The sequence below is a fragment of the Monodon monoceros genome, unplaced genomic scaffold, assembly GCF_005190385.1.
Source record: "Monodon monoceros isolate NGI ecotype Baffin Bay Population unplaced genomic scaffold, NGI_Narwhal_1 Super_Scaffold_1, whole genome shotgun sequence".
Lineage (NCBI taxonomy): Eukaryota > Metazoa > Chordata > Mammalia > Artiodactyla > Monodontidae > Monodon > Monodon monoceros.
In genome coordinates, this window is record NW_021703765.1 from 65,152,639 (window position 1) to 65,179,037 (window position 26,399).

At 50.2% G+C, this 26,399-nt stretch overlaps 2 protein-coding genes across 2 annotated transcripts in view; both read right to left on the minus strand.

Annotated features, from left to right (window-relative positions):
* The window catches only part of EMID1 (EMI domain containing 1), a 74,201-nt gene extending 63,319 nt beyond the window's left edge, over window positions 1-10,882 (minus strand). Inside the window, exon 1 of the mRNA XM_029232463.1 lies at window positions 10,787-10,882. The gene's annotated coding sequence lies outside the window, so the exon portion shown is untranslated. The remainder of the gene's footprint in view (window positions 1-10,786) is intronic.
* Window positions 10,883-17,344: 6,462 nt separating this feature from the next.
* The window catches only part of KREMEN1 (kringle containing transmembrane protein 1), a 63,509-nt gene continuing 54,454 nt past the window's right edge, over window positions 17,345-26,399 (minus strand). The window contains exons 6-10 of the mRNA XM_029232226.1: window positions 24,699-25,031; window positions 23,694-23,852; window positions 22,513-22,597; window positions 20,753-20,909; window positions 17,345-20,504 (exon numbers count right to left, since the gene is read on the minus strand). Of these exons, the coding sequence (XP_029088059.1) occupies window positions 20,472-20,504; window positions 20,753-20,909; window positions 22,513-22,597; window positions 23,694-23,852; window positions 24,699-25,031 (767 nt within the window). The 3' untranslated portion in view covers window positions 17,345-20,471. The remainder of the gene's footprint in view (window positions 20,505-20,752; window positions 20,910-22,512; window positions 22,598-23,693; window positions 23,853-24,698; window positions 25,032-26,399) is intronic.

Consider the following 26,399-nt stretch of genomic DNA (forward strand, 5'->3'; position numbering starts at 1 on the left):
AAGGCAGACCAGGTCCCCCAAGGGAGGACAAGGAGGACAACCAGCCATGTGTTCCCGCTTCCTGGGGCGGGCTGCTGGGATGAGCTCTGGGTGCCCCGGCCTGGAAGGGGGATCTGGACAGTCCCCCTCAGAGTGTCCACCACAAGCTTCAGGTTTGTGGGACAAGTGTGCTGCCTCCTTGACCTGCTCCCCTCCTCCCCCTGGCCTCCCAGATCCTATCCTTCTGGAAGCAGCTGCAGTGGTTCTGGGCTCTGCGGGAAGAGGAAATGGAAAAGTTGCTTGTGTTTGAAACATTTCCTTGTATTCCTCTGATAAAAGAAATGTTCATGTATTGAGGTCTGGGGAAGTCATTCTGGCTTATACATGAGTTAACTTGAATTTTATGCTAACTAGCACAGCCCGTTTGTGGCCTATTAAACATACATTGTACATCTGCTTTGATTCAAGAAAAGGGCACTTTGACCAGAAGTAAAGAATGCCCGTGTTAAAAATAAAGATTAAATGCCTCCCTCCTGGGATGTCACTTCTCTGGTGCTAAGACTCCCTTCCCAGGTGCCAAGGCCATACTGACCTGATGTGTACATGCTGATCTGTTTTGTTTTTTTTTAAACTTGAAGGAATGTATCCCTGACTTGTTTGATGTTCTTTGTTCTGACAAGACATAAAACTGTGCTGAAAACCATGCTTCTATGGAGCAGTTTCTCAGAGTTATCTGAGAGGCTGTCTTCCTGGCTATAGTCCTTAGTTTGGCTCAAATAAAACTCTTTGCTATTCTTATTATAAATTGTTTGTTGATTATTTTCATCAACACCTCCATCCCCAGCCCTGAGGCTTCCAGGGAAACCCCAGGTTATGGAGCTGGGGAGAGAGTGGACAGTTCAGCCGACCTCACTAAGCCCTGGGCACTGGCTGAAAGATCTGGGCTGCAGGGGCCAGTTGGAGGCACCTGGAAGGTCACTTGCATTCCTGCAATAATAACAGCAAACTTGAGCTTGCACTCACCAGGCGCTGGCTAAAATGCCTCACAAGCCTCATCTCAGGGTCCTCACAACCCTGGTGTTAAGATACCTGCTGTACAGAGGAGGACACCGAGGGCCACAGGCCTGGTGCACAGCAGGACCTGCACTCATACTCAGCTTGTCTTAACTCCCAGCAGGCTGGATACCCAATTAGCAGAGATGGGCTTTGACAAACTTAGCCAGAATCTGGCTAGAAGATAGCAGAAGATTTAGAAAGAAGCTATTTTAATTCCAACATGTACGAAGGTTTGGAGCTTATGGTTAGTTTTGTTTGAGTTGTAATTGGCTATGGGGAGGGGACGGGGCAGTGTCAGCTTGTCATTGGCAGCCTCTAAAGGTCTCAGCTGGCTGTGTCCAATGCCACTGTCCTAAACTGCTCTGCCACTTCTACCCCATTGTCACCTCTGTCCTTTCCCTGGCCCAGCTCCTACTAGGGCTGAGTTACCTTCAGCATTTTCCTGAGCTCCCCAGCAAGGGGACTGTCAGCTCCTCTGTGTAGCAAAAAGGCATCAAGGCCAGAATCATTCAAAGGCCGTCATAACAAAGACCATTGATATGGTTTCAGATTCCACACTGCAACTAACCTTTGAAAAACTGCCAATTTTGTGTTTTAGTTTATATCAAAGAAGAATAGCCATTGTTGTCTGAAAAAGCTATTGAAATGCTCCTCTTTTTTTCCACCTTCCTATCTGTATGAGGTTGAATTTTCTTCATATTTTCAACCAAAACAATACACCACAACAGACAGAATGCAAGAGCAGACATGGGAATCCAGCTATCATCTGTGGAGCCAGACATGAAAAGATTTATGAAAATATTTTTTAAAAAGCCATCTTCTCACTAATATTTTTTAAAATATAGTTACTTTAAAATAAAAATATTTTTATGCTAACAAAAAATATACTTACTGTTATTTTTAAACAAATTAATAGATTTTTTAAGTTCTCAATTTAAATTTCTAATAGGAGTATTAGTTTTCTATGACTGCTGTAACAAATTACCGCAAATTTTGTGTGGCTTAAAATAACACTAATTCATTCTCTTACCATTCTAAAGGTCAGAAGTTGGAAATGGGTCTCACTGAGCCAAAACCAAGGTGTCACCAGGGCAGTCTGGGGCATTTAAACAGTGCCTGGAGCTCAGTAGGTGCTAAGTGTTGGCAATCATCATCACCTTCTTCTTTTTCTTCTTCTTCTTCTTCTTCTTCATTATTATTAATGAGGTTAGAGAGGTCAGTTGAAGGCAGATCATAAAAGCCCAGGAAGCCCCGTTATCCTGGGAGCACTGGGGTTCTTAGGGCTGGTATTCGGTTATGGAAGGGTTTAGGCAGGAAGGAGCTGGTCAGCCCTGGGTTTAGGAGGGCCCCCCTGTGGGAGGGTGGAGAATGGATGGGAGGGGGAAAACCACCAAGGACACTACTGCTGTCACCCAGCAAGGGGTGGTTTATGGCTTGACCTTGGCAGTGGCAGAGGGATAAAGGGCAGTAGATGGGATTGAGAGGAAGGTTGGGACAAGGCCCACGTTTCTGGGCCAACAAGAGTCCAAGGGCCGGATAGGTAAGAGTCACACCTGTCAAGTGCAGGAGCGGCTGCCTGCAGAGGAACAAGCTTCCTGCCGCAGGAAGGTGAACGCAGGGGTAAAGGGCCACCTGCTGAGGATGCTACAGGGGGTGCCTGCACTTGGACAGAGCACGACCTCCAGCTCTGACAGACATTCCAGATTGTGACTTAAATTACTTGGTCCTGGCATATGGGAAAGCATCTGTAACCAGAGGTAAATTAGGCAGGCCTGGGCCACAGATGGGGTGGTTAGCCTCCCTCAAAGTCTCAACGTGCTGTCTGAGGGCCTCCAGGCTCTCTTACATGCATGCATGGGCCTGCCCACCAGGTGCACACTCCACCTGTTCTCACCCACTACCCTTGTCTTCTGCTGGGTGCCCAGGCTGCCCACTGGTGCCAAAAGCCTGTGGCTGAAGGCATGGTGGGACTGTGGTCCTCAGGGCTGGTGTCCGGACGGGAGGTCTGGGGTGCCCAAATCTTGCTTCCCGTGAGGTTGCCCAGTGAAATATACACACCAAGACATTGACAAACAGAAAAATGATACATAACTTGGTTCTGGAATAGTCTCAGAGGAGCCTGCACTGGGCTTGGGGGCCTTTGACGTCACCGAGTGACAAGTCCTGCTTTGCCATTAAATGATTATGGCCATTGATCCTGAGCAAAAGCCACACAAGGCTTTATGTGCTTGTGCAGGTGATAAAGCATATTGCGACCAGGGCTGGACTCCTTTGGGGCATCCCTCCTGCTGTCTGCTCTGGCGTTTGTGGCTTGCTGTGTGCTGTCTCACTGAGAGAACACAGTGGGACCTCCGGGGGTCCCAGATGAGGTAAGAAAGTTGTGACCTGCCTCAAGCAAGTCAGATGGTTGTGGGACATCTGTTACAGTCGATGAACCTACATTGACATGTCATTATCACCCAAAGTGCAAAGTTCACACTACAGTTCACTCTTGGTGTTGTACATTCTATGGGCTTTGGCAAATGTATAATGACATGTATCCACGATCAAAGTATCATACAGAGTATTTTCACCATCTTCTGTGCTCTGCCTACTCATCCCTCCCTCCCCACTAACCCCTGCTGTCTTTTTGCTGGATCTTTTTGCTGTCTCCATAGTTTTGCCTTTTCCAGAATGTCATATAGTTGGCATCATACAGTATGTAGCCTTTTCAGATTGGCTTCTTTCACGTAGTAAAACACTTTTAAGTTTCCTCCACATCTTTTCATGGCTTGATGGACTATTCCTTTTCAGTGCTGAATAATATTCCATTGCCTGGATGTAGCACAGTTTATTTATACATTCACCTCCTGAAGGACATTTTGGTTTCTTCCAAGTTTTGTCAATTATGAATAAAGCTGCCATACTCATTTGAGTGCAGGTTTTTATGTGGACATGTTTTCAATTCCTTTTGGTAAATACCAAGGAGCATGACTGCAGGATCATATAGTAAGAGCATGTTTAGTTTTGTAAGAAACCACCAAACTGTCTTCCAAAGTAGCTGTACCATTTTGCATTCCCACCAGCAATGAGAGTTCCTATTGCTCCTCACCAGCGTTTGGTGTTGTCAGTATTCTAGATTTGGTTCATTCTAATAGATGTGTAGTGGTATCTAATTGTTTTAATTTGCATTTCCCTGATGACATACGACATGGAGCATATTTTCACATGCTATTTGTCATCTGTATATCTTTTTTGGTGAGATGTATGTTAAGGTCTTTGGCCCATTTTAAAAATCAGGTCATTTATTTTCTTATTGTTGTTTTAAGAGTTCTTTGTAAATATATTTTGGATAACAGTCTTTGTCAGATGTGTCTTTTGCAAATATTTTCCCCCAGTGTGTGGCTTGTCTTCTCATTCTCCTGATATGTCTTTGCAGAGCAGAAGTTTTACATTTTAATGAAGTCCAGCTTATCAACGATTTCTTTCATGGATCATGCCTTTGGTGTTGTATCTAAAAAAGTCATCACCATACACAAGGTCATCTAGGTTTTCTCCTTTATTATCTTCTAGAAGTTTTATAGTTTCACATTTTACATTTATGTCTGTGATTCATTTCAAGTTAAGTTTTGTTAGAGGCGTAAGGTCTGTGGTTAGATTTTTTTTTTTTTTTACATGTGGATGTCCAGTTGTTCCAATACCATTTGCTGAAAAGACTATCTTTGCTCCATTATATTGTCTTTGTTTCTTTGTTAAAGAGAAGTTGACTATATTTATGGGGATCTTTTTCTGGGTTCTCTATTCTGTTCCACTGATTGATTTGTCTCTTCTTTCACTGATACCACACTGTCTTGATTACCATAACTTTACAGTAAGTTTTGCCATCAGGTAGTGTCATTCCTCCAACTTTGTTCTTCTCCTTCAATATCATGTTGGCTATTCTGGGTCTTTTGCATTTCCATATAAACTTTAGAGTCAGTTTTTCAATATCCAAAAATAACTTGCTGAGACTTCAATCGGAATTGCATTGGATCTATAGATCAAGTTGGGAAGAACTGACATCCTGACAATATTGAGTCCTTCTATTCATGAACATGAAATATCTCTCCATTTATTTAGTTATTCTTTGATATCTTTCATCAGAGTTTTCTGGTTTTCTTCATATGGATTTCGTACATATTTTGTTAGATTTATACCTAAGTATTCCATTTTGGGGATACTCATGTAAACAGTACTATTTCTCTAATTTCAAATTCCACTTGTGCATTGCTAGTATATAGGAAACTAATTAATTTTGTATATTAATCTTGTATCCTGCAACTTTGCTATAATCACTAATTAGTTCTGGGAGTTTTTTTTTTACTGATTTTTTCAGATTTTCTACATGGATGATCATGTCATCTGTGAACAAAGACAGTTTTATTTCTTCCTTCCCACTCTGTATACCTTTAATTTCCTTCTCTTGTCTTATTGCATTAGCTAGGAGAGACCACACCTATTTTTAATGCCACTGTATCCTTTGTACCCAGCACCATGCCAGGCATAAGTAGGTGCTCAATAAATATTTATGGAAAAAATGAACCATGTGGTCACTTAGAGGCAGAAAGCCTAAGAGAAGAGTGTGTGGTGTGTGTGCACGTGTGTGCGTCAGATGTGCACCTGCATGATAAGCACATTTGTATGACAGTGTGGGCATGCTTGTGCACGTGTGGTTGCGTGCATGCATGTGGTATGTGTGTATGGAGAGACAGTGTGTGTGTGCATGTGTGTAGTGTATGTGTATGTGAATCTTCTAACAGTGACTAGTAAACTCTACTCAGTCACTGTTCTGGAATCAGACTCATTCGAAGTAGCAGCCCCCTCTCTTGGGGAGAATTGAGGAGGGGTTGGAGAGATGCAGCCCCTTTCTCTACCTCTTATTCACTGGTGCCCTCCTGGGGCCAAAGCTCCCAATGGCCTGTGGGAGAGTCGGGGAGAAGATGCCATTCCCACTTGGGACTCTCCAAAGGAGAGAAATGCAACATCTTCCTGCTTGGAGGCCAGGGTCTAACAGGGTTTGTGAGCATTTCTGTCAGTCCTCGCTTACATCATCCCTGCTCACCATAGAGCTCAGACATATCCAAGGGACAGCTGGGTTCAAATCCCAGCTCTGCTATTAGTTCTTTGATATTGAAAAAACTTTCTTCCTCCGAGTAGGGGAAAATATTATTACCAACTCTGTTGTCATGATTAAATGAGATAATGCAAGCAACATGCTGTAGTATGCAGCCCCCACAGTGGCCACCAATGATCCTCACCTCCTGGTATTCACACCCTTGTGTAGTTGCCTCCCACACCGAATAGGTCTGATCTCTGTACCAGCAGGACACTGCAGAAATGACCAAGTGTGATTTCTGAGGCTACATCATAAAAGACATTGAGGCTTCCATCCTCCTCTCTCTTGCATCACACGCTCCAGTAGCCAGCTACCATATCTTGAGGATGCTTAAGAAGTACCATGCAGAGGTTTAAGAGGCAAGGAACTGAGGGGGCCAGGACCGACTTGCCAGCTGCATGAGTGCACCATCCTGGACATGGATCCTCCAGCCCCAGACAAGCCTTCAGATGACGGCCTCCCTGGCTGACATCTTGATTATAACCTTGTGGGAGACCCTAAACTAAAACCACTCAGCTAAACTGCTCCTGAATCCTGACCCAGAGAAACTGACAATAATACATTTTCATTGTTTTAAGCTGCTAAACTGTGGGGTACGTTACACAGCAGAGTATAACTCATATACGTGTGCAGCACAGTGTCTGGCACTGCGTGTACTCAACAAATGATAAGAAGGCACGGTTATTAGTCACTCCTCTCCTTTGGAATCAAGCTTTGTATCTAGGTTGAGTTCACTGTACTAGGTTCCTTCTTCCCTTAGGCTGTGGGCTGTTCTAGGTAATGCAATGGAGGGCTGGTCTCATCAGTTTGCCAGCTGTGTCTGAATCCCTCTTTGACTTGAAGAGGATCCCCACCACCACCATCCACGGGCATTTCCATCTTGGACTAGTTAACCTATTTCCTGATTTTGTGATGTCTCCAACACCAGGACTGGTTTTAAAAAACATACAGGCAGGCCTCCTTGAATGTCTCTTTGTCTATGAAGGCAGAGGCTCCTAAAGTTAGGATGAACCTCAGTCTCCTAGTCTAACGCTCCTCCCTCTCACTTTAATCCAATGTCCCCATTTCCCCATCTGGGCACCTGGACTTCATCTATCATCTGTCATTCTCAACATCACATCTCTTACAGAGCTCATCATTCCCAATTTTTAAAAAAATCTCTCACCGGCAAGCACCTGTTTCCTCCTAATCTGGCTCCCTGAGCAAGTGGAATCTGAAACCAGTCCCTCCTAAATATTTATACCTGAGAACACTAAGGAACAAGACACACCTGAGCTGACCAGCCCCCACTCCCCATCTTCCTCTAGATCCATCTCCTGTTGCCCTGCTATCCCATCAGGCTGGAAAGCAGCCTCTTTCGGTAGCACCCCTGCCCTGGAGGCAGGGTCATCATGCTGATACCGCTAGACATAGGGCTGGCTGCATAATTTGTGCGGCCCAATGCACAATGAAAACATGGGGCCCCTTCTTTGACAATTATTAAGAATTTCAAGATGGTGACAGCAGAGCCGAGCACAGGACCCTTCTGAACGTGTGGCCCTGTGTCACCGCAGAGGTAGCCTTTGTGTGATGTGGGCCCTGCTGGCACCAGTCCCTGTTGTCTTAGAATTCTCCAGTGCCTTGTGTTTGCTTTTCTCCTCTGTTCTTTATTTTCATTTTCCAGCTCCCCCTTGCATCCTCTTCTTTTCTGGAAAGCTGGCCAGGACTCTTGGCTGGTGTGGCCTCCTCTGGACATCTTCAGGGCTATTGGGTTTCCCTTAACATTCATCTGCCTCTTGCTCTGGCACCATCTTTTTTTTTTTTTTTTTTTTAACATCTTTATTGGAGTATAATTGCTTTACAATGGCGTGTTAGTTTCTGCTGTATAACGAAGTGAATCAGCTATACATATACATATATCCCCATATCCCCTCCCTCTTGCATCTCCCTCCCACCCTCCCTATCCCACTCCTCTAGGTGGTCACAAAGCACCGAGCTGATCTCCCTGTGCTATGCGGCTGCTTCCCACTAGCTATCTATTTTACATTTGGTAGTATATATAAGTCCATGCTACTCTCACTTTGTCCCAGCTTACCCTTCCCCCTCCCCGTGTCCTCAAGTCCATTCTCTACGTCTGTGTCTTTATTCCTGTCCTGCCCCTAGGTCCTTCAGAACCAGTTTTTTGTTGTTGTTTTTAGATTCCATATATATGTGTTAGCATACGGTATTTATTCTTCTCTTTCTGACTTACTTCACTCTGTATGACAGTCTCTAGGTCCATCCACCTCACTACAAATAACTCAGTTTCATTTCTTTTTATGGCTGAGTAATATTCCATTGTATATATGTGTCTGGCACCATCATGTCCCTCTCCTGCCGTGGCTGAATTGATGTCAGGGACTTTAGCCACGTGGGGCTTGGTTGCAGATCAGTACCCTCTCTCCCTGCTACTTTTCCACTGGTGTTTCTCAAGCTGGGCCAGCCCACTTCTCCAGCCTCACCCACTTGCTCCTCCTACATGCTATGCTGAACAGCACTCACACTGGACCTCCCTCAGATCTTGAGGCATTTCAGGCCCCGACACGACTGTGAGATTTTGAATAGTCATGGCAGAGACAGTGCTGTGGATTCACCAGTTTCATTTCCCACACCGCCTCCCCCGCAGGAGGACTATACTTCCCAGAAGCCCCTGTATCCAGCCCAGCCCATGTGACTGGTTACAGCCAATGGGATGTGGGAGGAAGTGAAGTACAGTGAAGGAGTATACTCCTGGGTCCTGCCTCTAAAATCTCCTGGAGATCCTCTGCCCACTCACTCCCCACCCTGCCTGTTTGTGACATTAAGGGTGCCTTGAATCCACAAGATACTGGAGCTAAAGATGGAAGCAGTCCACGGCTGACTTTGCATAAAGTAAGAAACACCCTTGGCAACTGGGTGATGCCCTCCATCTAAACCGAGGGCCCAGGGAACACGCCAGATCAGCTTTCTCCCCATCTTCCCAGTCCAGTGCTTGCCACCACCTTCAGTTTTTTTTCAGGAAGCTCCATGCAGCTGTGGAAAGGGCACAGACTGTGGAGGCAAAGTCATAGTAGCAACTTGGGCATGAATTCTGCCTTCTGGGCCTCAGTTTCCCCATTGGAAAGATGGAGGAGGATGATCCTTTGAGATCCCCCAGCCTCTCATGATGGGCTTTGGGACCTGGGGGCTGACAGCTGCCCCTCTCACTCCCTCTGGGTACCCCTAAGTGTCGAGCTTGTCTGTGAACTCAGCTCCCACAGGTAGCTCCTTTGAGTTTGGCATTGCTTCTGGAAGTCTGAAAGGTTATAACCGTCATTTGTGTTAGTGAACACAAATGGACAGGGATGGCCGGAGGTGACTTTGAAGTCGCAAAGCCCTGGGTTTCAGTCCCAACTCTGCCACCACTCACCAGGTCGATGACCTCGGGCAAGGGACACCTATCATCTGAAGAGGAGGACCTAAGCAGCCAGGATTAAATGAGACTCAAAAAAAAAAAAAAAGCAGACTTTACTTCTCTGAGACTCAATTTCCTCATCTGTGAAATGTGAATATAACCATACCCACCCTACTGGGTGGTTGGGAGGATCAAATGAAATAATATGAAGTGTGTCGAGTTTAGCAGCGAGTCTGGTCCCCGGGCATTTAATCATTGTCCCCCATTGATATGACAAAGTACCTGCTCTTCAGCAAATGTTAGCCCCGTGGTGGGTGGGCCTTGCTCCCCCCGACTCTGTGTACACACCCATCATTAGGGGGTCTTGCCCCAAGTGGTTTGAATGCTGTAGCTGCTCACAACCCTTCACCTGGAGCGGGTGCTGTGGTGTTGGGCTCTTTCTCAGGGTGAGTCTCTAGTGCCTAATTCAGAGTTTTAAAGATGTAGCCGGCGTCATTTCCAGAGAGCATTCCAAGGCCTCAAAAGCCCATCAATAGCAAAGTTATAGCAGAAGCCCAGATCAGCCACCCCCCTCAAACTGCTGCAGACCCCTTGGCGGAAGATCAGACACCCCGATTGCTAAGGGTTAATTACAAACTTGGCGCCCATCTGCTCCAGAACTCTCAAGAGTCTTTCTTTTTTCTCTTTCCAAAGGCATAAACATTTGTACTGCAAGTAGCCAGGGGGGCTTGAGTTGTTTATTTTGTAGTTAACAAAGAGAAGAACCTTTTGGCTTGTGGCCCAAGTGTTCTGCTGGCCTCAGGGAGAACCTTTTGGGAGGTGCCCCCTACACAAGCAGGTGCCTCTGGGGGTGGCTCAGGTTGGGGTGGGGCAGGCTAGCAGCTTCAGCCCTGCCCTGGGAGCCCAGGTGACTTCCCCAAGCAGGGGAAGTGCTACCTCTCAGGCTTAGTCTGTCTTGGAAACACACACCCCAGCATTTTGACTCTTCGACAGAAGAAAGAACTGCTTTCTTCTGAGTGGTATGCCAGTGAGAGGCAAATGTTGCTTTGTTTTTTAAACTTTCCATTTAAAAAAAAAAAATCAATGTGCTCCCCCCCCCCAAATTGCACATGTAATTCAATAATATAAAAGATTCAAGCTACATATAAACACATCAAATAAAATGTGTTGAACAGTGACTTAGAATTTCATGGTATGGAAGTAGAATAATTCATCTGCTCACGTACCTGCTGATGGGGTGTGTTCCTTTTATAAGCAGACAAAAAGGATGCTCTTAAATAAAGATCTTCCTGTTGTTGGGTCCCGTGGGGTCAGGGCGCAGAGGACTCGCCTTCTGAGCAGACATTTTGAGAATCCGAGAGCTCCTAGGTGTCGTGGTGAGAGAGAGTGTCCTGGGTTAGTCAACAGGGTTAGGGCCCAGAGCAATGGAGGTGGCGGTTCAGGGCTGATGTTCTGCCGCAGCACTCAGATATTACCACTGAGCAGCGCTGGTGAGCAAGGCTCCGCAGGGGCGGCTCCTGCCATGAAAGCAAGGGCGTGGGAGGCAGAGTCGGGGCAAGCGGAGAAAGAGCTGGGCCTGGGGTTTTAGCCTGCCTGTTTGCCCACCTGGGGCCAGGAGGGAAATAAAAGGACGTCAAAATTCTGCATTTGTTCCTGACCTGAAGCAACAGATGAAGAAATCCACTGCAGGCAGGAGGCCTGCAGAAGAAGGGTATTTTCACCCAATAGATAACGTTACTGAGAAGGTGATGGTCAGTAGATATTTTTATAAAATAGGGCCATATATTGAACATATTGGGGGAAATTAGCTACTTAAAGGAACCGAGTCAGGCATTATTTTTCTAAGGAGTGAACTGCCCTTTGTGCATTGTGTGCTTGGAATTTGATAAACAGAGTTTCAATCCCAAAGGCAGGGCGCATCTGAGGTCCCATGCTCTTGGTGGTCCCCGGGAGGTCTGGCTGCAGAACCGTGTGATTCTGCTCCCGTTTGGGACTATGGACCAGGCCCTTGACATGCTGACCCTCTCCAGACCCGTGTGGTCAGAGTGTCACCACCCTTAGTTTACTGATGAAAATCATTAAAATGCCGTGCCAGAGCTGAACACTTTACCTTTATTATGTTATTTAATCTTCACAACAACTCTATGAGAAAACTGTTAGACCTATTTTATAGATGAGTCAACTGAGGATACAAAGGTAAAATAACTTGCCTGAGGTCTGGGAGCTGGTGACAGCAGAGCCTGCATTAAACCCAGTCCCCACAAGTTCAGAGCTCACGGTATTAATGCTCCTCTGATGAGGAATCAAGGCTTCCTCAGTGAAGCCAGGTGGCTTGGCTAGGGTTACCTACACAGGTATGTTGGCAAGCCTGCCTCCTTCCCCCACCCCTCAGCAGCGGCCGCCTTCCTCAGTCCTAGCTTCCGGTCCCTGTCACCCCAAACAAGACAGAGCCACAGCCCGGAGTGTTTCTGGGGTACAGGGTTCCCAAGACTTGGGCCCAAGTTGCAAATGACTCGGTGGGAATGGAGAAAAGGCAAACAGCACCAAAGAGAAAGGCCACCCGTGCAGCCAGTCTCCTGCCCCGAGAGTCAGCCAGGGAGCCAAGGGGTTGGAGAAGTTAAGCAGATTCTTTGCTAAGCCCCTTTGCTGAAAGATTTGATGGCAAATCTCAGCCAAGCAAGGCCACATGCAAAAGGGCCGCCCTGCCCGCCTTGCGGCACTGGGAAGGCCAGTTTCTAAGAGACTGGGGCTCCCTACGTGGGAAAGGGAAGTGATTTTTGCCCAACATCTGGCTGGGAGTCTGGCTCATGGTTCCAACTCATGGGTATTAGCAAAGGAGAACAAGGCATTGCTGAGGGTGGCAAATTAGTTATAATTAAGAGAACCTGGGAGACGCAAACCACTGTGAGGGCCACCCGCTGTCGTGGATCTGGGGCCTCTGGAGGAAACCGGCCGCCACCCCTGCAGTGCAGCCCATTCAAGCAAAGAGCCTCCCCTATCCCTACCCCGCCCTCCCTTGTGCTCCCAGGGGTCAAGCGCTGCTGTGCGTTAGGGTCTCCCTTTCTGCCCCACCAGCACCTTTTCCTTCCCTTTCTCCACAATTTAAACTCACCCAGCTTGTCTCTCAGGAAAGCAAACAGGCTTGGGGGCGGGTTCAAGTCCCGATTGCTGTGCTTCTTGAGTGAGTTATTTAACCTCTCTGAGCCTCAGTGTCCTCATCTGACACATGGGGATAATAACGAGGCCTAACCCATCCAGCTGTTGTGAGCATTCAAAGGGATGAAAAGCGGTTGGCATGGTGCAGGGGCTGGCCTGTGGGCTTGCCTCCTGTTTTCCTACAGCCCGCGAGCTGAGAATGGTATTTACATGTTTTAATTATTGGGGGAGAGTCAAAAAAGAGGAAGAATACTTTGGTGACATGTGAAAGTTATACAAAATCCAGGTTTCAGTGTCCATAAATGAACTTTTATTGGCATACAAGCTGCCATGTGTTTATATATTGTCTGTGGCTGTTTAGGGGTGGACCTTGGGGCCCGCCTCCCACTGCCGATCCCCACTCCCTCACAGTCACCCGAAGGCTTGAGGACTTGAGGTGATGGGGGGGGTCCTTGGGGGTCCCTGGGAATAGGCTATGGTTGGAGTGGATGCTGCCCCCAACCACTGCAGGCAGAGTTGAGAGGTTGTGACAGAGATTGGAGACCACAGGACCCACAAGAGGTAAAATAGTTACTATTTAGCCCTTTGCAGAAAAAGTTTGCTAACTCCTGGTGTGAGTACCTGACACTGGATAAGTGATCGGTAAAGTGTATGCATGGTTACTATTATGATTATTACTCTTTTGGTCTAGTTTTAACTTTCAGGTACCCCTGTTTTGTCTTAATGGAGAGATTCTGAAACTGAAGTCCATGGAAGGGTTTCTGGGGCTGGGTGGGGAGCATCTCTGAATCTCCAGAATTTCTATGTAGCTTTTGCAGGTGAGGTCTTTTGGGGACAGGCTTCGTGACATTCCTCTGATTCCCAAAGGAGTCTGGGTTGCCAAATAGGTAAAGAAGTGTAGGTTTGATGCCTTCCTCACCCTAGGCAAATTGATCTGTATTTTCCCTGGGCTGTCTGGAAGCAACAGGGATGATATTTGGGGGAGATATTTGGGGGCCACAGGGTTTCCCCTCAGACCCCAGCCCCCTGCCCAAGTGGGAGGGGCTTGCAGAGCAACAGGAACCAGGAGCCTTGGCTTTGGAGCCAGCAGACTTGGGCTCAGTCCTGGCCTTGCCCTCCACTGGCCAGACTGCTTCTCTGAGCCTTGGTTCCCAGGCTGGGTTGACCCAGGGATGACTTTGAGGGTTGAGCACAGTGTCTGGCACACATACCGCAGAAATGGTAGCTATTATTATTATCAGCAGCAGCAGCATCCTTGCACATTCAGATTTCCTCAGCTCACCTGGGACCTATAAAAAGCTGCCCCACATTTGGCTAATATGAGGTTTGAATTCCCACTGAGTGCTCTTGATCCGATTTTATCTTTGGTACCAGCGACTAAGGCGAGTTCATTACACATATTCTCACAATCAGTGTGCAAAACAACAGGTCCCCAATTAAGTTTTTAGAAGTTCAGTGGCTTCACTTGAACAGGGACAAGGGTAAACGTTCCTGAGAGCTAAATAAGAGAACTGAAGCTTCTCTGTTGCAAGAACCTTGGCTGTTTCAGATCCTGCCATCTTTTTTCCCAAGGAGTTACTCTGGACCTCAAGCTTGGATCTGTTTTCCCCCTAAAATGCTTCCCTGTGGAGCCTGGTTCCCCAGCCCAGTCATCCACAGTGGGCAGGTTCATTCCAGAGCCTGGTAAACACCACTGAGAGGGCTGAGGGCATCCCTGCCACCAGGCTGTCCTGGAGACGGGCCTCTGGGACACAGGCTGGTCCACGGCCAGCCCAGCCCGGTGCTGTCTGCGTCCAGTTGCCGGGTGTTAGCCCCATTCAGCAGGGATCTGGTGGCTCCAGACAACAGCTGGAGACCAGGACGGGAGACTTCCAGCTACAAGCAAATGTTGCTGCTTCTTGAGGTTGAAATATTCTATCCCCCAAGTGTCCCTTTCAGCCAAGCAAAAACAATCAATCCCCCATGGGGACCCAACCCTGCCAGAGGAACAAAAGCTTCCCAGTTCTCTGCATCCCAGAGACCGTCTGCAGCTTCAGGCACGCACAGCCCAGTGGGGAGAGGGGATGATCACATGACCCCCAAGCTTGGAGACAAGGTCACCCTTGTCCAGCCCTTTCGTCTCCATGGGAAGAAGGGCCTTGGTTGCCTGACAGAGGATGGTGCTGATGCTGCCCTGGTGCTGGCTCCCGGATGGGCGGGTTTTAGTGTCCCATCTTGCAGGTTCGGAACAAGGAGACGAGGTCAAGGTCAGCGATCTCCAGAGTCCACTCAGATGGGTTTTGGGGGCTCCTCCTGGCGCTGTTTTAGGCAGGACAGTGGTGTGCATCCTGGCTGCGTGTATTTATTTTTCTGTTGCAGGCGGATCCATCTCTAAGAAGTTCACCAGCTAGGCTGTCCCATTTGTCTTCCACCAGCCATTAAAAATATTTTCCTTCAGGGAAGGAAAGCGCATATGGGAAACAGAGGAGAGCTCAGAGAAGATAAACACTCAAGTGAAGCTGGCCTGTGAGGTGCCATCATGTGGCAACGGCCACAGCAGGTTAGGGCTGACTGCCTGGGCACAGGCCGAGGTCAGGAAGGGAGGGGACAGCGGGAGGGGGGCACAAACCCCACGTCAAGGCAGCGCTTTCTGGAGAAGTGTCTGGAATGACTGCTGTGCTGCGCAGTTCTCCTCCCCTGCCCCTCTCTGTTCCGCAATGAATCTCTGGAGTGATATGGCCTTCAAAGTCGAGTAACCAATACACTGTGGATAGTGGAGGAAGCAGCCAGTGGAACTTAAGGCCACTGCCTATGAGTGGATGATTCGTTTTAGAGGAAAAGGTGACTACCGACCAAACGTCTCAAACAAGAGGGCTGTCACAGTTCAGTGAGCGTCGGCAACACTCAGAAGCTTCTCAGGGATTCTGGCGGGTCTGGGGTGGGGCCCAGGAACCTGCATTTCGAACAAGCACACCAGGGATTCTGAAGCAAGTGGTCCAGGCACTGCTCTAAGGAACGTGTCTGCATCTGAGGTGGTGGTAACGTGCCCCCTTTTCTCCTTGCCATAACCAGCTGGAGCAGGGAGACCTCCCCCAGCAAACTGCCTCCTGAGAATTTGGACCCGGGGCTCCCAGAACCAGCAGTGGCTGTGTGACTGAACCAGGTAGGTCCGAAGCTTGGCTTCCGGGGCTGCCCCCTCTCCTTCTCCACGAGCCAGCTCCCCCCACCCCACTCCTGCCCAGGCTCCCCCTCATCTGTCTGAGTGTGTCCGTGACACTGTCCTCAGCAGCCTCCGGGGTGGCCCCAGACACACCCTGGAGATGTCATCTGTGTCCCCATTTCCATGGGCTGTGGAACCTAGGTCTGACCCTCCCTGGGTCTCAGGCTGCCTGTCCCGGCCTGACAGCTCTGCCTCCATGTCCCACGGGATCTCACTCAGCCCAAACAGAACTCAGCGTGTCTTCTCTCTCTTCCGGTGCCTTTTACGTCCTTTATCGAAAAGACTGGCCTCTCTCTCTCCCCAGCACCAAAGTCAGGATGCTTGGGCATCACCCTAGACACTCCCTTGTTCTTCACCCCCCAGCTCCTTTCTAAAATAACAAGGAACAGCCACCACTTACTGAAAACATACCACAGGTAATTCATCACAACTCGATGAGGTAAATAAGTACTGTAATTGCCCTCACCTGACAGGTGAGAAAACGGGCACCTGGGGAGGGGGCACGCGCCCGAGGTCACGTGGTGGTGGGGTTGGGGGATGAGCCAGGCCCCTGGCCTGCGGAGGTGGCCAGCTCTCTCTCAGGCCCTCCCCTCCCTCCACGGCGCCGGTGTGGGGGCCTCGGCATCTCCCGACTGGCCTCCTTGCCCTCGGTCTTACCCCACTCCAACCTGTTTTCCAAATGCACGTAGGAAATCCTTCTCACTGGGAATCTGGCGTCGCTCCTCCACTGAAACCCTTCAAAGCCTCCCTGTTTTACACCCCCGGCCTCACAGCGAACCAATGGTGGGAGCTGAATCCTGCAGGCTGACTCAGCCGTACTCTTAAGTTTACTGCCCCGCACTCCTATCTGAGCCTCAGCTTCCTCATCGTCAAAACAGGGACCACAGGACCCAATGCAAGGGCCACTGGGGTGCACAGCTCCTCACGGGAGAGGGCAGGTCACACCCGAGCTTCTTCCGTGTTATAAAAAGGAAGGGGTGGGGGGAAAGGGGAGAGGAAGAGCTGGCTGCTCTGAAAGGCAGGGAAACCCATGTGGACGATAATCATGTAGCATGCTAGCCTTCTTGACCTTCTGAGACGTAGATGCTGTGCATCTTACGGGAGGGGAAGCTGGGCCGACCGACCTGAGGCCACTTCGGACCCAGGTTTTTTGAGTGCAGAGCCCTGTGCCCTTGCCCGTGGCCACCCTATGTCCACCGTGCACCATGTGAGTTTGGAATCCCAACTCTTCAGACCTTACCGGCCGGAGATCGGCTGTGGGTCAGAGACGCGATGAGAGCTGAGCGACTGGAAGACGCTGACCCAGTGAGAGCCCGAGGTCCTCCCAGCGCGACACCTTCCTGGCCTCGGGCTTGGGAGCCTCCCGTAAACACGACAACCTAGGGCCCATCACGATTTCTACAACAATGAGAATATTTATTTTCTCCAGACGGTAAAAATAACATTTTTCTCTCTTTTGTAAAAGTACCATTACATTCCATTTTCTTAAATAACAATCCTAAAAATATATATTAAATTGTATACAGTGCGTCACACTTCATCTTATATTTTAAAATACATGATGTTTCTATTTTATTCTCAAAGTTGTGTATTAAGAGCATATTTACAAATAAAGCCATGTCATCCAAAGTCAGGATCCCTGCGGGAAGGTGAGTCTGGATGTGGGCAGGTCCTGGCGCTGTGTGGACCCCTCGGCGGCAGCCCCCCAACCGTGTGCTCCTGAGGACACGTCCTTTCTGAAGCAGTAGATTGACCTCAGACTTTCCTCCACATCCCACTGCTGCCTCGTTAAATATGTTCAACTTGGCAAGATGGGAACCTTGGAAATGGGCCCCCTGGGGTCTGCAAACAGAGGGTGAGGCCCCATCCCCCGGGGCCAGCCAGCCTGAGGGGAGGCAGCTGGGCTGGAAGGTCTGAAAAACACCCTGGGCCAGGGTAGCTAAGCTGAGAGCCCTGGCCAGGAGGTAGAACAGTGAGGAGGGTAAACAAAGACACCAGAGGAAAACAATCAAAAGGTTAAACATTCCCAAGGTGGCAGCAAAAGCAGACATCAAACAGCAAGAAGAAGACTGGAAACCCAAGAGGGCAGCAGTTGACCGGGCTACAGAGTGGGGGCCACCAGGCTCTGCAGGAGGCCTGGGGTGCTCATCAGACAAGGGGATGGGACCTCGGAGGCCGTCCCCCTGTAAGTGCTAGGGAAGATGAAGTGCCAGGAAGCATGGGGGCTTGGTGACAGGCTGCATGCCCTGCTGGTGTCAGGATGACCTGGCCGGACACTGAGCAGGTCAGGCCACTCCTGCCTGGGGCTGATGATAGGCCATGCGGGTGGGGCCGTGCCCACCCATGGGTTTGGCCTAAGGGCCAGGACAGCTGTGCTTGCGAGTGCTTTGATCGTTGCGCTGCGGGTTTCTGGCCGGCTGGAGTCTTGAGCCAGAGCCCACACTTCAGAAGTTACAGCAACCTGGTTACCTCGCTCATGCCCAGAAAGGGGGCGGCTCACCCTTTTCTCAGGGTCACCCCTTTCCAGTCCCCTCCAACCCCCACCTTCTTGCCTCTAAAGTGGTTTCTTAGCAGATCAAGTGCTTCCTCCTTGGGTGCTCCTGGGTGTACATCTCCCCTCTTCTGGCCTCACAGGTTCCCCTCTTCTGGGATAATTTATGCCTCCAGTGTTTACTTAGCCACGGGGGGCCCTCTGGGGGATCACGCTTACAGAGGTCGGCCTGGGACAATTTATGGCCCTCTCCCCCCATGCTGTCCTGAGGCCGGTTTGGGATTCCCGGGGCTGCTCCGGGGATGGTAAGTGGGTCCCAGGGTGCTGGGCTGTGCCTGGGGTGGCAAGAAGGACAACACTGGGGTCACAGCCCTTCTGGGATCTCTGAAAAAGGGCTGCTCCAGGTGCTCAGACACACCGTGACCTGAAGTCACGAAATGTGAAGAGGGCAGGCGGGCCCACAGGATGCACCAAGGCCAGTGATCAGAGGGAGCCCATGGCTGCGAGCAACTGCCCCTGGCCGGGTGGACCCCTCCCGGGTGGGATTCCACATTCCCTCTGTGCTGCGCGGACCTATTCACAGCACAGGGCCCTCTGTGACTGCAGACACCTGACACTTGTGTTTGAGAGGAGATTCCATAAAGGCCAGGAATAGCTTGGAGGGGAGACTGCACACGTCAGTATATTCCAGTGGTCCTTGCACTCGGCAGGCCTGTCTCCAGACCCTGCTGACAGCTGCTTGGGGTAACCGCCCTTTCCAGATCAAAGCCTCACCCGGTGCCTGGGGCAGCGCCCCCGCTCTCCCGTGGACACGTGGCGTTTCCCCCTCCAAACGCCCCTGGCCCACGCTGCCAGCTCCCAGCATCTCTCCTGGTTGCTGGTGTCGCCTCCCAGCTGGCCCCACGCGGCCCTCTGTCTTTCTGGGAGCTGGGCGCAGACGCCTGCCGGTGTGGCAGACCCCTAGGGAAGGCCACAGCAGGCAGTAGCTCAGGGGTTCGGCGAGGGGGGCAAAGTGCCCCAAACACTTGGCACAACGAGGCCCAAGGCTCGAGTGCCTGCGGGAGAGCCACACTCCGACAGAGGCCAGGCCCGGCCTTTGGGGTCCCAGGTGCTTCTCCCGGCTGCTGTAGACGAGGCTGCTGTTGGACAGACGGCGGGGCTTCTGGACGGGATGGCACAGACTCCCACCGCCCGTGGCCGCTGCAGCTGCAGCTCTCAATCTTCGGAGGCCTTTCCTCAGTGGGGCTCCCGTTCCCACACCCTCCCTCCCCACTCCGCATGCCACTCTCTGCGGCTCCCCTCCCCTTCTGGGGGGCAGAGGGTGTGGGAGTAGGGACAAGAGGCCTCTCCTTCCCCACTGAGCCATTCCGAAGCCCACCCTGTCCCCATAAGAAGAGGCATGGAGGCCGCAGAGAGCACAGGTCATGGGAAATTTTTCATCCTCTTTTAAAATAAGGGACACTTAAAGGAGGGACTGCTGGCACCCTGTGTCACACGTTGCTTCCTGGATGCTCAACCATGTTTACACTCCCTGTTCTGAACTGAGAGTCAGCTTAGGAATCCCGAGACGGGACCTGGCTCAGGCTCCACAGGACGAGCAGCTTGGGGGAGAGGTCACCAAATCCAGCCTAACAAGGAGCTACTGAGCACCTAGAAAAGCTTTCGGTAAAGTCTACTGCATGAATAAATGAATGGATGTTTCCTATGACTACCCCTCAAACTTGTCTGCTAGTCACCAAGCTGCAGAAGAAGCCACAGAAAGAAGCCCATGGGTGAAGGTGTCAGGTTTGACATGACAGGCCCTTCCAGGCTGGAGGCGGCCCATTCTCTCCCGGAGCCCACGGAGCAAAGCCCCAGAGTCAGCACAGAGCGTGGGTTTCTGTCATGCTTTGCGGGGCCAACCCCCAGGACAGCCTCAGAACTCTCTCTGCCTAGCCTGTTCCAAACCATAAAGACCAGGAGAAAGCGATCTGTGTGGACAAAACTGAGAAGAAGCACTACCTACCCACTACCTGACAGTCGTCTAGAACGTACCTGAGCCCAGTGCTGGACACAACCATCTCTGTCATCTCAGCCCCACTGTCCCGACACCCTGTTCCTAGATCAGAGAGAGAGAGAGATGCAGGAGGCACGGACCGTGGGACCACGAGTCTCTCTCCTAAGTGCAGTGATGAAGCAGGTCGAATCCAGGCTATGCTGCCCCTGTGGCCGGTGCCCCAGAAGAGGCCAAGGGAGAGGCAGGAAGAGTCAGTCAAAGGAAACCACGGGAGAAGTGGTCCCCAGGGGCCTCGAGCTCAGAGGGATCTCACGTCCTGGGCACAGAGCGGGGAGGTTTTAGTCACTCACAAGAGGATTACGGTCATCTTGTTGACTCTGACCCTTGAGCTTCTTCTTAAAGATGGAAATCGAAGTAGAAGGCTTATAAAAAATGCTCCAGATTTCCCCCGACGTCCCTGGTTGACGACAGTCCCTAAGGTCCCCTAAGGCAGGAACACGATGGGATCTGTCGAACAAAAATAACTTAATTTTTCAAGTAGAATAGAACAAAGCGTCCGAAAGAACCTACCATCTCATGAGATACCTGCACCTATAAAATGGGACATTCGGTGAGGCGAGGCCTCAGGAAACCTCATAGCTGCCTTTAGAGACCCGAGGGACTGCCATCTGGATGACCTGCGCCCTGTGGGATGGCAGTGCAGTGGGGCAGGTTCCAGCTCAGTGTAATGAAGAACCTTCTAGCTGGAAGGATTATTCAAATCTGGAAAGGGCTGGCCTGAGAGATTATGAGTTTTCAAAATATTTCTTTCTTTTTAAGCAGAAGAACTCTTTTCAAATGACACTTATTCGGAAGCCCACCTAGCTAAACAGGATGAAGGCAAGCCTGCTCTTCTTGGACTGGGACCTGCCTTTCTGCCCACGCCTGCCCTGCCCCCATGCCAGCCCCCAGCACTGCTTGACAGGGAAGCTGCAGAGGGGCTCCGTGTCAGATGAAAGTCAGACTCAGTGTGCGGTGAAGTGCTGGACCCTAGAGAGAGTGTCCTGCGCTCTCCCTGCTGTGGGGGACACGCAGACGGGACTGTGCCTGAGAGGCTTCCCCAGAATGTGTGAACTGGGACTTAAAAAAAAAAAAGAAAGAGAAACACAGATATAGAAGCCCAGTAGACAATAACAAGGACATTGTTTCCACTGAAAAATGTAAAGTGCAGGGTGGAAAGGCCTATGGGTGGTGCCAAAGAGGCCAAGGGCAGCCTTTACAGGGCAATGGAGGAGACGGCATTTAATGTACAAAGAAGTCTGGCAGAGAGCAAGCCAGAAGGTCAGGGAAAAGGTAGCTTTTACAGGACACCAATGCTCAGGAAGGCCTTGAAATGGAGAGAGCCCTTATGTTAATTATATCTCAGTAAAACTGAGAAAAAAGTTTTACTGAGGAAAAGAAAAGAAATGGAGAGAGCCTGGACTGAGAACCACAGGAAAGACAGAGCAGAGGGCTAAGAAAATTAGCACCCCCCTCTGTAGGCACACAAACATCAGTGCATGAACAATCACCCCTTTCCTGGAAGGCAGAACAGTTAAACCTGAACAGCGGAAGTAAGGGGAGGAAATATTTTTTTCCAAATTGGTTGGAACTGAAGGATGAAGTTTTTAAAAGCTTCTTAAATAATTGTTTTTAAATAATTATTAAGCAATAGTTAATAAAATGTTGGAATTCTCTTCCTAAGAATGTCTCACAGTTTCTAGAAGGCATCAGGAAATATGCCTGGTATTGTCCTAGGAATCTTTGCTCTTATGTAAAGATCTCTTCAGGGGGCCAGCACAAGCCAAAAAATGGAAATTGTCCTGTTTTATGCCCAGACTACTTCAATCCTCCTTGAAATCGTATCCTTTAGACCCAGGAGCACACACACAATCCCTCAAACCTAGTGAGATTTGTCCAGTTGTACATTTCACTCTACAGAGAATGAGGAATGTCTATGGCCTCACGCTGCCCAGCACTGAGCGCTTTGAAATCATGTTCTGATATTACGACTGTTCTCAGACAACTGAAGCGTAGTAGAAAAGGAGCCCTGAGCCTTCCCCTCCTGGAGTCGGATGGCTCTCATACTCACTTGAAAGTGATGTGCAGAAGCATCTTTGCTATGACGGCTGTGACCGTGAGGATAAGGAGCGTTGCCAGGCCATACACTGTCCATCCTGCAAGTGCAAAAGACAGGGGTGATCGGACTGTGTTGTGTGAGCTCACTTTTCAGAAGGAAGTCTGAGTGAGCCCTGGTGGCTCAGAGAAGCAGGCCTGGCTGAGGAGCTCCCTGCAGGTGGGGGTAGCCATGCAACGCAGCTCGAGCTGGGCTGGCCCGGAGTCCCAGACCTTCTGAGCACCTCGACTTGCTCTAGACTCCCTCCTGGAGAGAGGCAGGCAGTGTGGTCCAAAGCACGCTCAACTTGGAGTTGAAAGGAGTGGTGTACATTCTGTCTCTACCACTGGAATCACTGTGCGACCACAGACGAATTACATAAACTCTCTGGGCCTCATTTCCTCATCTGAGGAATGGGATGTGTGACTTGTGAAATCCTACAGATACACAAACAATAGGATACACAGGAAGGGGCTCTCCTCCCTGACTTCCTACTGTGAGTCTTGCAGGGGAAAACCTCTAATCCAGGGAATTGCGAGTGGTATCTGCAGCTCTACCAGCTTGTAAAGGCTCCAACTTCCTTGGCAGAAAAGAGAGAGTCACAGTCCGTACCCGACCAAGTTAGCCAGCTTGAACCATAAGATCACCACCCTCTCTCCACCTGTCTCCTGCAGGACCTGCCTTCACAGCTCTGGTGACTATCTGACTCTTCTTTTGCTTTTTGTCTTTCTCCTTCCACGTGTCAGCCACAGGAGGGCAGGGATTTTGTGTGGTTCGCTGTACAATCCAGTGCCTAAGACAGAGCCTGACACCATTAAAGCAATTACACATCTTCCGAATGACTGAATAAACACAGCTCTGGCAACTGCTGATGCACTCAGAGAGCTACAACCTGGGGCCGCAGGAAACACTGGGTTAGCTGATTAATCACCACGTACTCAAGGCAGCCGTGTTGGATGCTGGAGGTAAGGACTACGGAATCAAGCTAAAGAGAAAATGTCCCTCCAAGGCCAGGACAAACAGAGTCATGGAGCCAGGACCCCCAGCCCATCTCGGAAAGAGAAACACCTGAGAGAGCTCGGTTTCTGTAACCGCCAAGTGCACTACCCCCAAGCTCTGTGGCTCCCACCCCTTTGATGGTGTCTGGGAACTGCTACCTGGCACGGTCTGGGGTGGGTGGCTGGGGCTGGTGGTGATGACGTAGAGGACTTTGGAGGACCGGGCAGCGCTGACACTGAGGTTGGCCTGCTCCGTGAACACCTCAGCCAGCGTCTGGTTGGCAGTGGGCCTCTCCTGTGGCGGGTCTTCCTTGACGGCTGGAAGATCAAAAGGAATTAGCTGGGGGAAAGCTGGTGGAGACAACGAAGAGGAGGAGGCACTGGTCATGAAGAGAAGGCAGTTTTCTATGGTTCAGTGCTGGGGGCAATTCTTGGCCCTGCTGGCCCCAAAGCAGAACCTGCCAGGCTCTGGCTCCGAAGGAGCCATTTGACGTGTCTCTGCATGGATCCCTGAACGTGCTTTAGGGTTTTCCTGCCCTTGTGCCTCTGCAGCTATGGTCCCTCTGCCCCGAAGGCCCTCTTCCTTCCTATCTATCTGCCCCAATTCTACCTGTTCTTTCAGCCTGTCCCACCCGTGAGGAGGCCTCCTCCTCCTTCCTGTAGCCGCACACTGACTGAACTCTTCTTGAGGCCCTTGACGTCCAGAACAGAGACTAGGTCATGGACACCTGCTGTGTTCTCATGTGCGGGCAACGAGTTGTGCCTAGCACACGTGTGTTCACGTTACAGGGGCAGGAGTGCAGCCCCATGTTAGGAGGGTCTGAAGATGGTAAACCAGGCTTTGGGGATTGGCTAGGATGTTCAGAGGTAGGAGGATGGAGCAAATGACCTCTCTGGAACCTTCCGATTCTGCCAATCTCAGCTCTTTCTTTTAGTCTTTTAACTCTCCCATGAAAACTGTCATGAGAACGACTAAGACAGCAGAACTCACAGGTGGCACCTCGTCTCTGTATCATGAAGTGGGTACAAGTTATAAAATAGGAGGCGGGAAAACCTGCAAGTTGAGTGGGCAGATCCTGACGTACAGTCCTTCTGGCAAGAAGCACCCGAGGTCCACACGTCACAATGAGGTTCAAGGGGAGCCCAAGGAGGCCGGGGTCTTACCTTGGTACAAGACAGCAAATCCCTGGGCCTGATTGACGCGATCAGAGAAGAAATACAAGATGACAAAGTCCAGAGAGATGTTAAAGGACAAAGGTGGGCGGTTCCTCCCGTTGAAACGGACTAGGACGCGGTGGGTGTAGCCGTCCAGCAGCTCCACCATGTCTGCGGAATCCCGGATGTCAAACAAGGCAAAGTTGAAGTAGATGTGGGAGGCTCCCGGGACCCGGATGGTCCAGTAGCAGACCCTCCCTGTGGCGTATGCGTCGGGAAAGTCGGGGGAATAGACCACGGAAGTCATGGCCGAGTAATTCCCACCACAGGCACCGACCAGAGCTGCAGGAGACAAAAGGATACCAGCCCTCAGGCTGGGGCTCGGCCACAGGGGCTCACTTTTCAACCTGTTACAAACAAAACTTCCTAGCTGATGGGATCCAGTTTGGGATGTTGTTTTTTGTCTGCAAAACCAGACTGTCTCATGTTTCAGGATTGAATCACAGAATGAATCGCTTAAACCCTGAACAAATGACTGGAGGCTTTTTTTTTTTTTCCCCCAGGAGACCTTAAAGTTAGCACACAGCACAGCAGTGCGGCCCCGGCGGGGGCCAGGCTGGAGTCAGAGAGTCTGGGTTCGGAACCAGCTGGGCCATTGATCCCAGGGGCCATACTTCACATCCAGACCTCTAGCTTCTCACAGCTTTGAGAGTGGAGAGACCACCACCTACCTGCTCTTGTATCACATAAATGTGTGAGGACAGATGAGACAAAGCACATGAAAACACAGGACCTCTCTGCAGGGGGCACTGATGAGGTAAGGTCGTAAAAAGCCGAGGGCATCCCAAGTACCTTAGGGGTGCGAGGTTCATTTGAGGGGCCACACTTGTTTTTCAAGTGGGAAACTGTGGCACAAGAAATGACTTTCTGCAGAGGGGAAGCTCACTGATCACTCTGCAGCAGCACATTTGATGTCTCTGGACTCCCAGTTCTGAGTGGCAGGTTCTGAGTGGCAGATACACTTACTTCACTGTATCTTATGTGCTGAAGTGCAAATAAGATCCTGGAAATGAAAGTCCTCAAGAGGGAGGGTAGGGCCGGGATTTAAAAAGCAGGCTTTGGGGGAGTTCTGCTTCCCTTTAGGATGTAGAAAGCTGCTTTCATCCTAACAATGAGAAAAAGCTCAGAACTTTTCTTCAATGCATTAGAAAGCTGAGGTCTCAAGACAACCAAGGCAATTTAATTCTAAAAAGTAAGAAGCTCCTCTGAGGAGAGTCAGGCCACACAAAGTGTTTCATCGTTGACGGAGCACAAGAGGAAGAGGGGGTCGCCATGAAAGTAAGTAAGAAGAAAGCAGCTATAAAATTTTAACAAATTTCTAAAGGCTGAATGTGGGCTAGCCTCTCAGCCCAGGATGCCCGGGGACCCCAGACACAACAGGAGTCTGCACTCACTTGCAAGCAATTCTGTGCAGGCCTCCACCCAGGGCCCACGAGAATGACCAGGGTAGGGCAGGACACCAAAGGGTCCCCATTGGTGGTACCAGTGAGCAGAAGGTGATGGGTAGGAGGTGATGAGCCACTGCTGGGGGACAGGCCTGAAACCCTGCCCTCTTCCAGGACCCTCCTCTCAAAGGAAACAAAAGCCTTAAGCTGCAAGGGGAGGGGCAGCAAACCCTCCTGCTCCCAGGGCCAGCATAGAAGCCCCTGG